Raw genomic sequence first — 15,382 nt, forward strand, 5'->3', positions numbered from 1 at the left:
TCCTCAGTGAGCCCCCCCCTCCCCCTGTCTCTCATTGTCCCCTACAGCTGTTGGATAAAATGAGCTTGGCGCTAGCGGCCCACCTTTAGTCCCTGTGTGCACCCTGAAATCCCCTTTTTGTTTACTGTAAAATCCCACTTTCCCTTTAAGCTCGTCCAACTAGAAAATACTCACATGACAGCAGTTATTTAGTAATTCACTTCACTTCAAAGGATCACTTCACCCAAATTTCAGCCCACTAAAACATGATTTGCCTCTGCAACGCTCACTTTCAGCAGCAAACGAAAGATAAATATCTGATTTGGCTAAAATCCCCCTCATGCACTTCTAGAATAAGTGTTCTGTGCTTCTTTGAAGCTGAAGGAAATGAAAGGCATAGAAGGAGTAGCACGGCGCTCCCAGTAAAGCCTGTCCCGCCTGCCTCCGGCCCCGCCGACCCCCCCGTGTTCAAACCGGTTATTCAAAGCGCCTCCAGGACGACTCGCTGCTCTTATCTCAGCAGCCCGCTGGCGGCTTCCAGTAAGCTCTTGTTTTGCTTCCTCTGCAGGATGGCCACTCTGCTGAGCAAGTTCAGGATCGACTTCTCCGACATCAACGTGCTGGGAGACATCAACACCAAGCCCAAGAAGGAGCAGTAAGTCCGCCGCCGGAAGTGATTGACGGAGACTCGTGCAGCGCCTCTCCCCCCTTCAGAGACGCCTCTCCCCCCTTCAGAGACGCCTCTCCCCCCTTCAGAGACGCCTCTCCCCCCTTCAGAGACGCCTCTCCCCCCTTCAGAGACGCCTCTCCCCCCTTCAGAGACGCCTCTCCCCCCTCCAGAGACGCCTCTCCCCCCTCCAGAGACGCCTCTCCCCCCTCCAGAGACGCCTCTCGCAGGAGCTCCCCACAAAACAAATGCAAACACACCTTAAATGTCCGAATCATTTCCCGTTTAGTACACAAGCTCAATATATTTATGAGTTGATGTGCAGAACGCAGCTGAACACAGAATATTCCAATGAAGCGAGTGCGTGTGTGGTTTCCTCTGGTTCGTGGTTCAGAACCTCTTCTCCTCTTAACTGAACCGTGATCGCAGTATTTCGCCGTCTTATTCTGGAGCCGCTCCCAGTCAGTCTGCGTCTGATTGCCACGTAGCCACGATTACACTTGATAGTTACTTTGAATGAGCACTCTGCTGGTATTGCAACCGATGGCAAAGATTGATAAAACTATAATTTAACAATTAAGCCCCAGCATTGTCATTCCCAAGACCACACACCACCACTGCAGAGCTTCTGTCGTTGTCCTTCATGGCTTAAACCGCGCTAACCGCCCGCCGTCCCTGTGCAGCGTGTCGGCCTTCGAGGAGATGATCGAGCCGTATCGGCTGAAGGAAGACGACATGGAGCAGGAGGCGGCCGAGAGGCTGAAGGACAGCGAGCCCTGGAGGATCACCGACAACGAGCTGGAGCTGTACCGCGCCAAGGTCAGTGGCCTCCCTCCTCCTGCCCCACTTTACCCGTGATGAATGAAGGCCTCGGGCAGACGTTGGAGCTGTTCATTGAGGCACCGTGTCCCTGTTGGCGTCGTGTACCTGAGATGCTGCTCGTCTGCTAAGCTGATGCCTGAATGCTTCAACCTGTATCTGTTTTGCTCCTCAGACTAATCGTCAGATCCGACTCAACGAGCTGCTGAAGGAGCACTCGAGCACCGCCAACCTCATTGTCATGTAAGCTCCTCTCCCCCCCCGTGTGTGTTTGTCGGTTTCGTAGAATAACACAGTTGGCCGTAGTGATATTTTCCACCACATCGGTTGTGTACTGACATGTTGGATGAGTCACCTCTGGAATGCAAGTGTTGGTTTCCTTCTCTTTGCATCACGGAGTCATTTTCTGTGGGACCGCATAAGTGTCGCCCCCCCCACCCTACCCCCCCCCTCCCCCCTCGGCTGTGTCTGACATACGGTGCACCCGGGCCGTCCTGTGTGCAGTCGCCATGTCGCCCCCCCTCCCTGCGTAGGTCTCCCCCCCCCAGACTCCCCCCCCCACAGTCCAAGAACGCAGCCGCTGCATTACTCTTATCACCCGTGGGTGTTTCATCCCCACTGACTGAGGCACATTCGATTGTCAGAGGAAGAGGAAGAAGAGAGGAAGGTCAGGGGTCAGGCTTTAAGAGCTCTGCTGCCCCCTTGTGTCCACGCAGCACATTGCATTCTGCAGAGTTGGATACAGCAGTTTGTGTGGCTTTTCACCACCAGCTGGAGTTGGTTATTTGCATTCTTATGTCGTATACACGGCTGTACAATCAAGAGAATTCTTCCTGCACGGATTATTCGTTCAACCGATGGATTTGTGACTAGTTTAGCTCTTAAAAAATCAACTTCCCGTGTCGTTTTTAATTCACACCGCTGACAAACAGCCCTCCAGTCCGCGTGGAAGCAGACGGAGATCCGCCCTCTTTGATTGGCGCCTCCCAAGCTGACCCAACCGACTGTGTGTGTGTGTGTGTGTGTGTGTGTGTGTGTTGCAGGAGCCTGCCGCTGGCCAGGAAGGGCGCCGTGTCCAGCGCTCTGTACATGGCCTGGCTGGAGGTGCTGTCCAAGGAGCTGCCTCCCATCCTGCTGGTGCGCGGCAACCACCAGAGTGTCCTCACCTTCTACTCGTAAACGCACGCGGGGCGACGGGCGTCTTCAAGTCTCACATCCACTTCTGCCTCTAGGAGCGCGCACACACACACACACACACACGAAGGTGCACCTCATACACTCCAGTGAACGCAGCCACTGACGCTGGTACTGTGAATTAAAGTGAAGGAAGTGATGCTGGTTGCGATGAGGAGCGTCGGGCTTGTAAGGTGTCCTGCTCTACTCCTTTCTCTCTATTTATTCCAAGATGTCCGGGTTCCTTCTCTTGTAGCTCTAGTTTCTTCTCATTTCCACGGGACATTTTGTTATCGACAAAGTTGCTCTGAAGCACTCGAGCACCACGTTCTCGTTCTCCCAGGACGGAGTACCTCGATGTCACACTCGTCACGTTGATTGGACCAGTTTTCTGTTGTTGTTGTCGTCCTTAAACTTTGGGAGAGAAGCACGCAGAGCGCTTTGCAACACCCTCGAAAGCCTTATGGATGTGCCTTCCATTTGAATCAGATTAAATAGTTATAATCTATCCAGATTGACAATATTACCTATTATATTAGTGGATACTACTTTTTTTTAATTGAGTTTTAATGTGCTTCCTTCTTAGTTGGAGCATTGTATTTATGAGCGTGATGACATGGATTTAATGAAGGGTGCCCACTAGATTGCATGAAGACTTCTTTCACTTTCTACCCTAATCAATGTGTTTTATTTTGGACCATAGCGTTACTTTGTCTTTCATTTTCCTTTTTGAGTCTCTTTTTTTTTTTAAGCTGTTTAGTATTTCCAGTTTGTCTTTTAGGCGCCGTGCATAGAATGTTTTTATGGGTCAAGTTAAGATGTTCTTTATCAGAAAAGATGTGAACGTGGTTTCTCTGCTCTGGAGAGACGGCTGATTGAACAGACTTTTTTTTTTTCTTCTTTTTTTAATAACTTGTGTGTTTCTGTGTCAACATGTCAACCCCCCCCCCTCTACCCAATAAGCTAAAGCCTTGCCTTAACGCTAGAACTAACGATGGTCACCACTTCTCTCATGAGCCACACTGGCTGGACGGTTTGTGTGTCATGAGGAGTGTTGTTCCCCTTTGCGTCGTCCTCCACGATCCACCTGCATCCGTCTGTTCTCTGCTGGCCGACGCGCCGGCTTCACACTGAAGAATGTGACCATAGATTGTGTCCTCTATGCACATGACCGTGTGCTACTCGTAATAAAGGTCCATCTCCATGCAAACGGATGTACGCTCCTCGGTTCATGTAAAGGGCGCGTTGGCCCGGGGGCTTGTTGGGGGGGAAAAGCCATGTCATCAGTTTGAAATGGGTCATCTGCTCATAAGAGAATGTTGATTTGGATGATTTCAGATGACCACACCGCTCTGCCGTAGTCCCAGATTAAAAGTGGTTTGTGCCGTTACAAAAGAAGCTCCTTCCTGCTCTGTATTGTAACGGTTCTTTACCAGAGCTGCATGTTGGTGCGAATATGGTCACTCGTTGCACAAAACCAAAGATGGTGACGCCCAAAATGCAGCTTGAGAACGACCCCCAACCAGAGGTTGACGTGGCCCACCTCTGGTCTGCGTTCTATCGCAGTGAACACGACTGACGTCCGATTGTCTGCCGTCATTAAAGACCAGACCTTTGTTCTCCGTCACCTCCCAACACAAATGTTCTGCGAGTGGCGCCTCCTTTTCGATCCTGATGGTGTAATCGGGATAGAAAACGAATGCGTGTCGTAGTAAACTGACTTAAACTCATCACTGTTCTAGCTTTCATAAATCTAATGGAATAACAGGGTTCTTACTTCCAGTGTGCTTATTTCATCGGAGTTGTTTCCAAAACAGACACTTCTTTTTTAAGCATTTAGCGCCGTACTTTCGTGTACTTTCGTGTACTCCACCCTTCTGCAGCAGAGGACTGCTGACTGGACTGTATGATGAGCTCCTTTCTCCTCCTCCCGTCTATTTCATCATCACTGCTTCACCTGCCGAGTGTATCGACCTGCTCGCATGCATGCATGTCATAGTTAGCAGTACACAAATACTAACCGTATGCCCCGCCCACCCGTGTCTTTGAATAAGTACTTTCCAGGTGTGTGTGAGGGTGAGTGACAGCGTGCGTCGCGTCCCCGAACAGCCTCCGCTCACTTGTCGTGTTGGTTCAGGTCTTTGGACCCGAACCCACGTGTTCAGAGACCAGAATCCGTTTGGTCGAGTCGTTTCCTGCTGGCGGTAACGGGTCCGGCCTTTGGGGGGCGCTGCTGTGCACGACGACCAGGTCCAGGAGTGTGTTTCCATCCTGCTGAGAACACGGGTTACTCTGTATTTGTACATGGAATACTCTATATATCTACATAAATATACATGTATTGGGCTGAGCTGATCTTTGATGGAACAAAACGACCTTTTTCAACCAAATGTTGGCGTGTGACTTCATTTATCTCCAGGGCGACGACGCTGCGTTCGACAAACCAAATAAGACGCGTGCTCACGTTGTCGCCATGTCATCACTTTGTGTATCCAGATTGTCCCGTGTCCAGCCATGATGATTGATGTTGTACACGAACATAAACTAACCTGTAAATAAACATTTAGTCTGATGGCATAAATTAAGAGTCGATTAATTATGTCAGATTTCAGAATGGAGAAAGATATTTATTTGAGTTGCTTTGGTTTCTCCACGTTTTTCTTTTCTCTGTATTTTTGGTTGTAAGTCTAGTTCATTTGCATGTTTTGTTTCGTTTGACTTTAGCTAATTTAAGTCTGTACATTCTCTCTTCAATGTCTTTGGAAGTAAAGACGCTGAAGCAGAAAAGCCTGTTTTCACACAAACAAACGTGGAGGGAATCCACCCAGCTGGTTGAAGCAGTAATGTTTTGATACGCTGTACTGTTAACGGTCACAGATATACTTTTTCTAACATTTTAACATTCATGATTACCAATACTTTGTACATCTTTATTACAATAAATGAATCAAATGAAATCAATTTCATTTGTAACGTCCTTTTGTGAGTGAAGAGGTGGTTCAACACGTTTTCAATTGTTCTTCCCTCAAACTGCTGCTCAGTTTGATTAACAAAGACAAACAATACAATTATGAATGAATGATTTTCTATATTGGTCATTTAAAGTGCTTACATTAGCGCTTTTTTTTTTTTTTAAGGAAGAGAGATTTTGATACATTTTCCGAATGTTGTGTCTTTGTGAGGCCCCTTTATGATTAAAACTCGTTGTAAGACAGCGAAATGCTTGAGGTGATTCCACACTAATGGAAACGGGGTTAGGAATATTATATTATATTATATTATAGCGCTAAAAACCTTCACACTGCACCTGTACAGCTTAAAGATGACTCAGCATTTATTCACAACTGCTGGTGTGCGTGATGGACCGACAATCGGAAAAGCTGAATAAAAGTTCTGAATCAAATATGTTTTTCTGTTTTATTTCCTTGCAAGATAAAAAAAGGTCACAACAGCTACGCGCTCAGTAGACAAGAACCTTCCAGTTGCCTCCAGCACTTTGTCAAGGGTTACACACATTTCTGCATGTGAGCCAGTTACTGGCTACAAAATCTACTTCTGTTTTTAAATGCATCTACGATCCATAGTAACCAATGCACTCTACTACCTGATGAATTATTAATCCCTTACATTCACATACCCCTGTTGGCACATTCTTTATTACGTCAGCAGAAGCCACATTTGCACTTGGTGTTGAGTTGCATCGTGAAGCCGGTGGAGATCCCGTGTGGTCGGATCGTCGTGTCGGTGGCGTCGGCTTCTACAGGCCTGGAATCCATTCAAATGAAGCTCTAGGGGAATTTCAACAATGTACTCCTGACCTTCTGGATGCCATGTTTTTATGGATTTTTTAACGTTCTTGGTGGTACGACACGGGAGCCGTCGGAGCGGGTGAACGTTGATTTAAGGTCTGAACGTCCCCCATCGACCACTTTCATAGCGTGGTGTTACGAGGAGGCAGGAAGCGGCGCGACTGACAAAGAGCGTGAGTGCACATCCTCCAGGTATTCATGGCCGTATGCATCACACGGCTAAGTGGAAGCCATGTCCATGTCCATTCAGCTTTATATCACCTGCCAGGGAGCAGGACCACAACGCCGGTACCTCTGCCCCCCAAGACACAAGAGAACTTGTTATACTTCCCAATATACACTCAGTGGCCACTTTATTAGGTCCACCTTGCTAGTGGAAGGTTGGGGGACCCCCCCCCCCCTTCTTGAGAACTGCCTTCATTCTTGGTGACATACCTTCAACCAGGTGTTGAAGATCACGCATCTACGGTGGCCCTGAAGTGCAAAACACGACGGCGAATAGGAAAACACAACGACATTAACTCCTTACGGAAAGGGGAGGGATCCATGCTTTCACGTTCACGCCAAATAAGATCAGCAGCGCGTGACGTACTGAGACCGTCCCGTCTGCCGCCAACAAGCATCCACCTTAAAGTCGCTTCAATGACTCCAGTGAGTCGTCTTCACGTCTACGTGCCTGAAGGCAGTGAGTTGCTGCCATGTGATCGGCTGGTTAGTCATTTGTGTCAACAAGCGATGGAACAGGTGTAACCTAATGAAGCATGCGGTCAGTGTACACGGTATCTATCTTAAACTGCTAACTGAGTCATCTAATAACCCTGAGCAGCACCTGCTGCAGGGACAGCGGAGCACGTTCTCCAGCAGACTCCTTCAGCTCCGCGGTCACAGGAGGTCATTCCTGCCCAGTGCAATAACACTCTACAATAAATCATCCCTGGCTAAATAATGACAATAATAACCCTGTACTGCTCTTCCTCTTCTCCTTTTACAAATTATTATTAATATTGTCTCTTTTGAAGGTTATTCTTTTGTTTCAGTTTAGTTTACTTAATTTAATTTAATATTTTCTATCTTATTATAATGTGTATCTTTTAATTCTATTTCCTTCCCTGTACATGCTGCTGTGATAAAACAATTTCCATCTTGAGGGATCAATAAAGTATCAATCTATCTTTACTCCCTCCAACTAATCATAACTGGTGCTCAAGCAGGAAGTCACCTCGGAGAGGAGACTCAGCAGAGTCATTTCAACACATCATTCCGCCGCCATTTATGCAAAAATATATAAAAAGAGAGCAGAATTAATGATGTCTTTATCAACCGCAGGCCTGGCCTTCAACATCTGTACTAAACAAACATTTACATGCACTGAGCATGTGTGAGTCTTCCTTACACGTGGGTAAAACTAACCACCCTCTATACCGCCAATGTCCTCATCGGTCAGTTTCGCTTTTGTAGAACCACAAGTGGCACTATGATTACAATGAGGATGGCACAAACGGACAAAATAACTAGAGAAGCAATTTTGCAAAGTTTTCTTCTCTTGTGCTCCGCTTCTTTCTTCTTCAGCAAGGAGTCAAATCCTGGTGTGTAGAGATCCTCCAGCCAAAAGTCCAGATCTCTCGGAGTACTTTCCTCTTTCTGCAAAGAAAGTGAAGGTAAGCATACGTTGTTCGTAGCTACACAGATGTGGTGTATTTTGGGGGTTCTGGGGGTCAATGAAGACGGGACCATCAATAATATAAACGATTCAATAAGTAAATAATATAAAAGTGTTTTCTTTGATCAGTTCCCCATTCTGACTTCTTGGTTTTGGCACGAATCCATTGCCTATATCCACCCTGTCAATCCCCCACAGCCGCCCCACAAATCACCTTTAAATAATCAGCGAGGTTCCCGTAGATGGACTGGGTGTCGTACTCCCTGACCGTCCAGGAGGGCTTGGTCTTCCTGTGGTCTTCCGTTGCTCTGGTGTCCATAAACAGAGGGTTCCTTTTAATGTTGGCCTTCAGAGTGACTGGTGTGATGTGCTTCTCCAGGTATCTGTCCTCAAACGCCACAGGAGGGGCCTCTGGGGATGGAGGAGACCGGCCTCCCGTCCTGACCCTCTGCGGAGACAGTGACCATATCCACCACACCTTCGTTAGACAAAGCGAAGACACTGAAGACACAACCAGAAGGCATCAAATGGGTTTCTTCATTGTATTTGTGCTTTCCTTGCTTTTATTTTGACAGGAGTTTTAACAGTGTGAATACGTGTATTATCCAGCACCCCAACTCATAAAAACATAAAAATAACTGACATGTTCTGTGGAAATACAAATTGTACCCATCGTTATCTTTAGTAATACGAATTTAAAACTTCTGTTTTATCTGGCAAGTATGGACCAACTTTGACTGAGTCCATTTCTATAACATTATTATGTAATAGTTATTCTAAGAAAATTAGTGCTGGCCAACGATTAGAATCTTTCATTGCAATGTTTGGATTTTATGGTGATTCTTTGTGGTTAATCATAAAATGTCCCAATTAATTTAAAAGTAGTGTGTTGCATTTTGCTTGTGTGTTGCTTTTTAACAGCAGCAATCCCTTAACACAGTAGCAGTTAAAATAAATCTCCTTAAAAATGAATATAATCAAATTAAATATAAAACCAAAGCTGTGTGCCACTACTGGGGCATGCATATTTTATCTAGTTTGTTATAGAAAACATTTATAAATCAGTTTTCTTATTTTTCAGGTACCAGCATAAACATTAGTCTCTTATCAGAGAGCATAAACAGTCTGTTCGGTAGTTGTGTTCCGTATGTTGATACGTCGACGTTCACGATGCTTATTGGTGTTTTCAGAAGCAGTACCTGGAGGGACTTAGGACCCTGGGGGGGTTCAGGTGATGGAACAACCTGGGGGAGAACGTCATGGCTGAGTTGCCCGAATAGTTAAGAGCAGCTCGTTTTCACGCCCTGTGTGTATTAAAACACGACAGTGGAGTTTATTAACCACTTTGTTTCTATCAACCACCGTCTGGAAGAGATTTATAATGATTACTGCAATTATTATTCTTTGGTATCAATAGAATTAAGGGTACTTCTCACCTACAAGGCACAAGGCTGGTGAGGTACTGCCTTCTCTTAAGGAGCTTATAATACAATATGTGATTTTTGCCTGCACAAAATAAAATTGATTCAATTGAAAGGAGGTCGCTACCTTTCTCCATTTCTCAGTCGGTTCTGTTCTGTTTGGGTTCATCTGAGCGCTGTAGCATGCTATGGTATTTATTGGCAATAATGAATTCATGCATTAACTCCAAAATACCACGTCGACTTTTAACTTTTTCACTGTGTCACATATTGACTTGGAGGGATCACTGAATGTGGTGCCCAAGGGCCAAAAGTGTCAGGGCCTCCCCTGGTATTTACCTCTAAAATGTCCCTCAAAGAGAGAAACACTGCAGGAAACTCAGAGACCATGAAGAAACAAAATGACTCTAGTTAGAAAAAGAAATCAAAGAGACCAGAACAACTCTAACCAGATCAAAAATAGATCTGCAAACAGACACAAACAAAGTCAATAACTATGAAAAGGGACAAAACAACCCAAACACACATAGATACAAACCGCTAAGTGACTAAAAATAATGTAGAACGACCAAAAAAGGCTCTACATGACTACAAAGAGTAAGTAAATGAGTATTCTAATGTATATTGTTTTATAAAAAATATGATTTACATTTTACTTCGTTAACGATCACATTTTCAGTCAGTTGGGAAGCAGATTCCTGACCGCGGTTCTCCAGGGTTTCTGATCTGAGTAACTTGGCGTAAAGGGGACTTTTAGAGTTGGACTTGTGTCTGAATTCTACATCACGCGTAATCACGCGTAATCTGCATAATGCATAATCTGCGTACTATTCGTAAAGCGCTCAGGCAAAATCACATGAACGGAATTGTCTTCTAAACACGCGTGAAGCGCGTCTTTGCGTTGAGTCGTCGCGTGGAATCATCTCACCTGGGAGTAGACTCGGTTCTGCCAGTGTTTGTGACTGGACACGGCCGCCCCGACCTGGAACATGCCGCGTGTGGACGGCAGCGTGCCGATGTCCAGCTGGAGGAACTTCTCGGGGCGGTTGTTGTTGGGCAGAGCAGAGAAGTCCATCCTGGCGGTGCTGCTCCGTCCACCGAGAAGGCTTCACCTGCCGGCTGCACGCTCACCGCGACTCATGAGCTGAGTAATAATTCATGAAGAGCGAGATGCGCGCCCGTATCACTGGCAGGTGTGTGTAACCCAAACCTGATCATTAAGGGTGTCGAGGCGATGGCGGGGGGGGGGGGGGCTGCTCATTGCTTATTGTTCCTGGTCCTTGAGCTGCAGCATAGACAGTAGTGGTTTGCCATAAAGGTTTTTCAACACAACTGAATCAATATTGAAAATCGTTGCCAACTCGACCGTGGTGCATGGAGTAGAGAGGGAGCGCCGGGAACCGCAGGGTTTGTGGTTTGAACCCCGGCTGCTCCGTGTCCCATGTCAAAGTGTCCCTGAGCAAGACACCCAACCCTTAACTGCTCCCACTGTGTGGGCAGGTTTAATGCAGAGAACAATTTCCTGTATGTGCAATAGGATACTACATACTAAATATGATGGAAGGAATTCAACCTTCCAAAGGCGATAATGGTCCACTTCTACACGGCCACCATGGAGTCCGTCCTCTGCTCCTCCATCAGCGTCTGGTACGCTGCAGCCACAGCCAAGGACAAGGGCAGGTTGCAGCGTGTCATCCGCTCTGCAGAGAGGCTGATCGGCTGCAATCTGCCGTCCCTGCAGGACTTGTTCGCTTCTAGGACCCTGAAGCAGCTAAAAAGATGGTAGCCGACCCCTCCCACCCCGACAAAACCTGTTTGTGCCCCTTCCATCTGGCAGGAGGCTGAGGTCCATCAGGACTAAGACCTCCCGCCACACGAACAGTTTCTTCCCGTCGGCAGTCGGTCTCATCAACAGAGCCGGTCCCCCACTGACTGACTCTGACATTCCACCGGTCACTCCCCTTCACACTGCACATGTTAAATAAATGTTCCTGATTCCTGAATAATAAAATTGTATTGATTTGTTGTTGCAGCCCTTATATGCCATCTTTCTGTTTTGTAAAATATTGACTAAGTGGCTTAGTAGAAGAGTGGAAGGAAACTGGGGGGATCAAGGAGGTTGCAAAAGATGGATGCTTCCTTGGGGTTAGAGAAGGAACATGGAACTGTCCTATAGAACAAGCTTTTGACAGCGGAAACAGAAGCAGAGAGAGAGGAGATACGAGCTTGGTAAGCGAGCAGGTCGTCAGGGTGTTTTTCTGTTTGCTCACATACCCGAGCCAGGCGCTGCTTCAGCTCCCACAGGTTCACGCTCCTCAATGACCCCTGATGACCTTCGTCTGCATTTAAGGGAAACGACTTTGCCTACAGAAGAACCTGTGGATGAAACCCTTTCCCGAGGATGTAGATTTAGTCTGTGCTCCGCGACAAGGACACTGATTACAGTACATTGGTGCCAATGATGGGAATAGAGGACATTGAGCTTCCAAGACATTGCGTTGCCATTAGATTGCTGAAGTCAAAAGTGAGTTTCTTGTACCCGACAGGGTGACATGGCCCATTTATTGCCTACACTGCCCACGGAATCTGGGAGTTCTCTTCGACCAGGATATGACCTTCAACTCGCATATAAATAAGACTTCAAGGACTGCCCATTTTCATCTACGTAACATATCAAAAATCAGGAACTTCCTGTCTCAAAGTGATGCAGAAAAATGAGTTCATGCGTTTGTCACTTCCAGACTGGACTACTGTAATTCTTTGTTATCAGGCTGCTCTTGTAAATCTCTTAAGCCTCTCCAGTTGATTCAGAATGCTGCAGCACGTGTATTAACAAGAACTAAGAACTCCTGTATTAACTTCTCTGCACCGGCTCCCTGTTAAATCAAGAATAGATTTTAAGGTACTTCTCCTCACCTACAAGGCACTTGCTGGTGAGGCCCTTAAAGAGCTTGTAACACCGTATTGCCCTACAAGGCAGCTGCGCTCCATAGATGCTGGGTTACTTGTTGTTCCTAGGGTTTTAAAAAGTAGGCTGGGGGCCAGAGCCTTCAGTTATCAAGCTCCTCTTTTGTGGAACCAGGTTCCACTTTCAGTCCGGGGGGCAGATTCGGTCAGCTCTTTTAAAGTAAAACTTAAAACGTTCCTCTTTGATTCTGCCTATAGTTAGGGCTGGCTCAGGTTAGTCCGGACCAGCCCTTAGTTAAGCTGCTATAGGCTTAGACTGCCGGGGGAATTCTTAGGACACACCGAGCTCCTCTCTCACGCTCTCGTTCTACAATAATTCACCTTTTATTAATGCACATGACTAATTCAGCTTCTTTCCGGGAGTTTTTTCAGGTCTCTGTAGATCGTAGTTCCTTCCTACACCTACCGTGGCCCTGCTGACGTCTGCTGCTGCCATCATCATCATCATCATCATCGTTGATATTAATCATATGACCGTACTCGTAAACCAACATTACCCTCTCCTAAAGTCTCTGTGCACTCCCTCCCCACAGGCTTCTGTGTGACGGTGGTTCTATGTGACGGTGGTTTTATGTGACGGTGGTTCTATTTGATGGGGGTTCTATGTGACGGTGGTTCTATTTGATGGGGGTTCTATGTGACAGTGGTTCTATCTGACGGTGGTTCTATGTGACGGTGGTTCTATGTGACAGTGGTTCTATCTGACGGTGGTTCTATGTGATGGTGGTTCTATCTGATGGTGGTCCTATGTGATGGTGGTTCTATCTGATGGTGGTCCTATGTGATGGTGGTCCTATCTGATGGTGGTCCTATATGATGGTGGTCCTATGTGATGGTGGTTCTATGTGATGGTGGTTCCATGTGATGGTGGTTCCATGTGATGGTGGTTTTATGTGACGTGGTTCTATTTGATGGGGGTTCTATGTGACGGTGGTTCTATTTGATGGGGGTTCTATGTGACAGTGGTTCTATCTGACGGTGGTTCTATGTGACGGTGGTTCTATGTGACAGTGGTTCTATCTGACGGTGGTTCTATCTGACGGTGGTTCTATGTGATGGTGGTTTTATGTGACGGTGGTTCTATTTGATGGGGGTTCTATGTGACGGTGGTTCTATGTGATGGTGGTTCTATGTGATGGTGGTTGCCCCTGCAGTGGTCCTGTGTGATGGTGGTTCTATGTGATGGTGGTTCTATCTGATGGAGGTTCTATCTGATGGAGGTTCTATGTGACGGTGGTTGTCCCTGCAGTGGTCCTGTGTGATGGTGGTTCTATGTGATGGTGGTTCTATCTGATGGAGGTTCTATGTGATGGTGGTTCTATGTGACGGTGGTTCTATCTGATGGAGGTTCTATGCGACGGTTCTATGTGATGGTGGTACTATGTGATGGTGGTTCTATGTGACGGTGGTCCTATCTGATGGTGGTTCTATGTGATGGTGGTTCTATGCAGTGGTCCCTGTGTGCGTCTGGTTTACTACTCACAATTACTTGAATCATTTCTGTCATATAGTCTCATGTATTATACGTTGTTCATTCTGTACACATGACATCATTGTAGTCTGTCCATCAGGAGACGGATCCTCCTCTGACGTTCTCACTGAGGTTTCTTCCCTTTTTTCCCTCTTGGAAGGGTTTTCTCATTTTTTGGGGAGTTTTTCCTGTGCGAAGGAGGGTTTCGGGACAGAGGATGTCGTATGTGTACAGACTGTAAAACCCTCCGAGGCTAATTTGTAATTTGCGATTTTGGGCTCTACAAAATAAAATGAATTGAACTGTTGGAATGATGCCTGTTTTTATATCGTTCTCATTAAACTTATACTTAATACCAGGTGAATGATCCCTGATCCATTTCTCATTAACCAACCAGTCATTGTGGACCCACAATCCAAATAGGCTTCTGTTACTATTCCTTGTATTGAACAGGACATTTTCATAACATTTTCTATTTTTGGAACCTAACAGTTCCAGTGGGTGGGCACACAACCGAACAAAGGCTTATAGCGTCCAGAACGTCTTTTTCTGACGTTCTACTTTCATCCATATCAAAGCAGATCTGTTGGACACACAGATGATGTGTTAAAGTGTGAGTATGTTGGCGGTGTTGTTGTGGCTCACGTATCGCTCTCTTTATTTAACACAAATGTATAAACAGCTTATAGGCTATTTATAATATTATAGAAAAAGTAATAATTTGAATTACTCCAAAGTTATTCTTGATTGTGTCATCAAGATCAAAGCTATATTAGCTTATGAGTTACATAGGCCCCGCCCCTCCAAACAACACCCAAACCTGGCTGTTGTTGCCTGGCAACAGTGGGTTTTGTCACTTAACAATATTTGAGCGCCCACAGAGTGGTGCAGCGTTAATGTATCAACGTTGGTAACGTGTGTTCCCCTGTGTGATATCAGGATAATGTGCAGCCCTCCACAGGCTTATTCCTGCAACCGCCAGACATCGTTTTCCTTTTTTATCAGCGTTCGATGATTCATAAGTGTGCGGATTTAATGAGGACATTCCCAAAAATGATTTCCCACGCTGCCATTGGAGGAATTTGCTTTAGCCGATTATTTTTCTTTTCATGCTACTTTATACTTCTCCTCCACTGCAACACAAGCAGAGATATTGTGCACTTTTCTTCCATATTTATTTTAGAATTATTTTAGACAGGGATATGCTCTTAATATTGGATTAATATACAAATGTATTATTTGTGTGACCAAATGGACACTTAAAATACTATCCAGACGTGACAAGGCCACTCTCTTTGGAGGGGAGAGACGCTGAATTCAATTATCTTACTGGCCAAAAACCCCATACATACATCATAGACAGAGGCTTCTGCGTGTACAATGCAATATCACTTTTATTTAAACAATAACTTTATA

At 46.0% G+C, this 15,382-nt stretch overlaps 2 protein-coding genes across 3 annotated transcripts in view; one reads left to right on the forward strand and one right to left on the reverse strand.

Moving 5' to 3' along the window:
- The window catches only part of slc12a2 (solute carrier family 12 member 2), a 39,175-nt gene extending 33,576 nt beyond the window's left edge, over positions 1–5,599 (forward strand). For both annotated transcript variants that reach the window (XM_040197033.2, XM_040197034.2), the window contains 4 exons: positions 548–634; positions 1,330–1,465; positions 1,641–1,708; positions 2,509–5,599. In XM_040197033.2, the coding sequence (XP_040052967.2) occupies positions 548–634; positions 1,330–1,465; positions 1,641–1,708; positions 2,509–2,644 (427 nt within the window). In that variant the 3' untranslated portion in view covers positions 2,645–5,599. The remainder of the gene's footprint in view (positions 1–547; positions 635–1,329; positions 1,466–1,640; positions 1,709–2,508) is intronic.
- Positions 5,600–7,743: 2,144 nt separating this feature from the next.
- minar2 (membrane integral NOTCH2 associated receptor 2) lies at positions 7,744–10,730 on the reverse strand. The gene is made up of 3 exons (XM_040198019.2): positions 10,457–10,730; positions 8,322–8,555; positions 7,744–8,088 (listed from the first exon to the last, which is right to left on the reverse strand). The coding sequence occupies exons 1-3, from the start codon at positions 10,601–10,603 to the stop codon at positions 7,888–7,890; spliced, it is 582 nt and encodes a 193-aa protein (XP_040053953.1). The 5' UTR covers positions 10,604–10,730; the 3' UTR covers positions 7,744–7,887.
- Positions 10,731–15,382: the final 4,652 nt, after the last annotated feature.

Source organism: Gasterosteus aculeatus, chromosome 14, assembly GCF_964276395.1.
Source record: "Gasterosteus aculeatus chromosome 14, fGasAcu3.hap1.1, whole genome shotgun sequence".
In the NCBI taxonomy this organism is placed as follows: Eukaryota; Metazoa; Chordata; class Actinopteri; order Perciformes; family Gasterosteidae; genus Gasterosteus; species Gasterosteus aculeatus.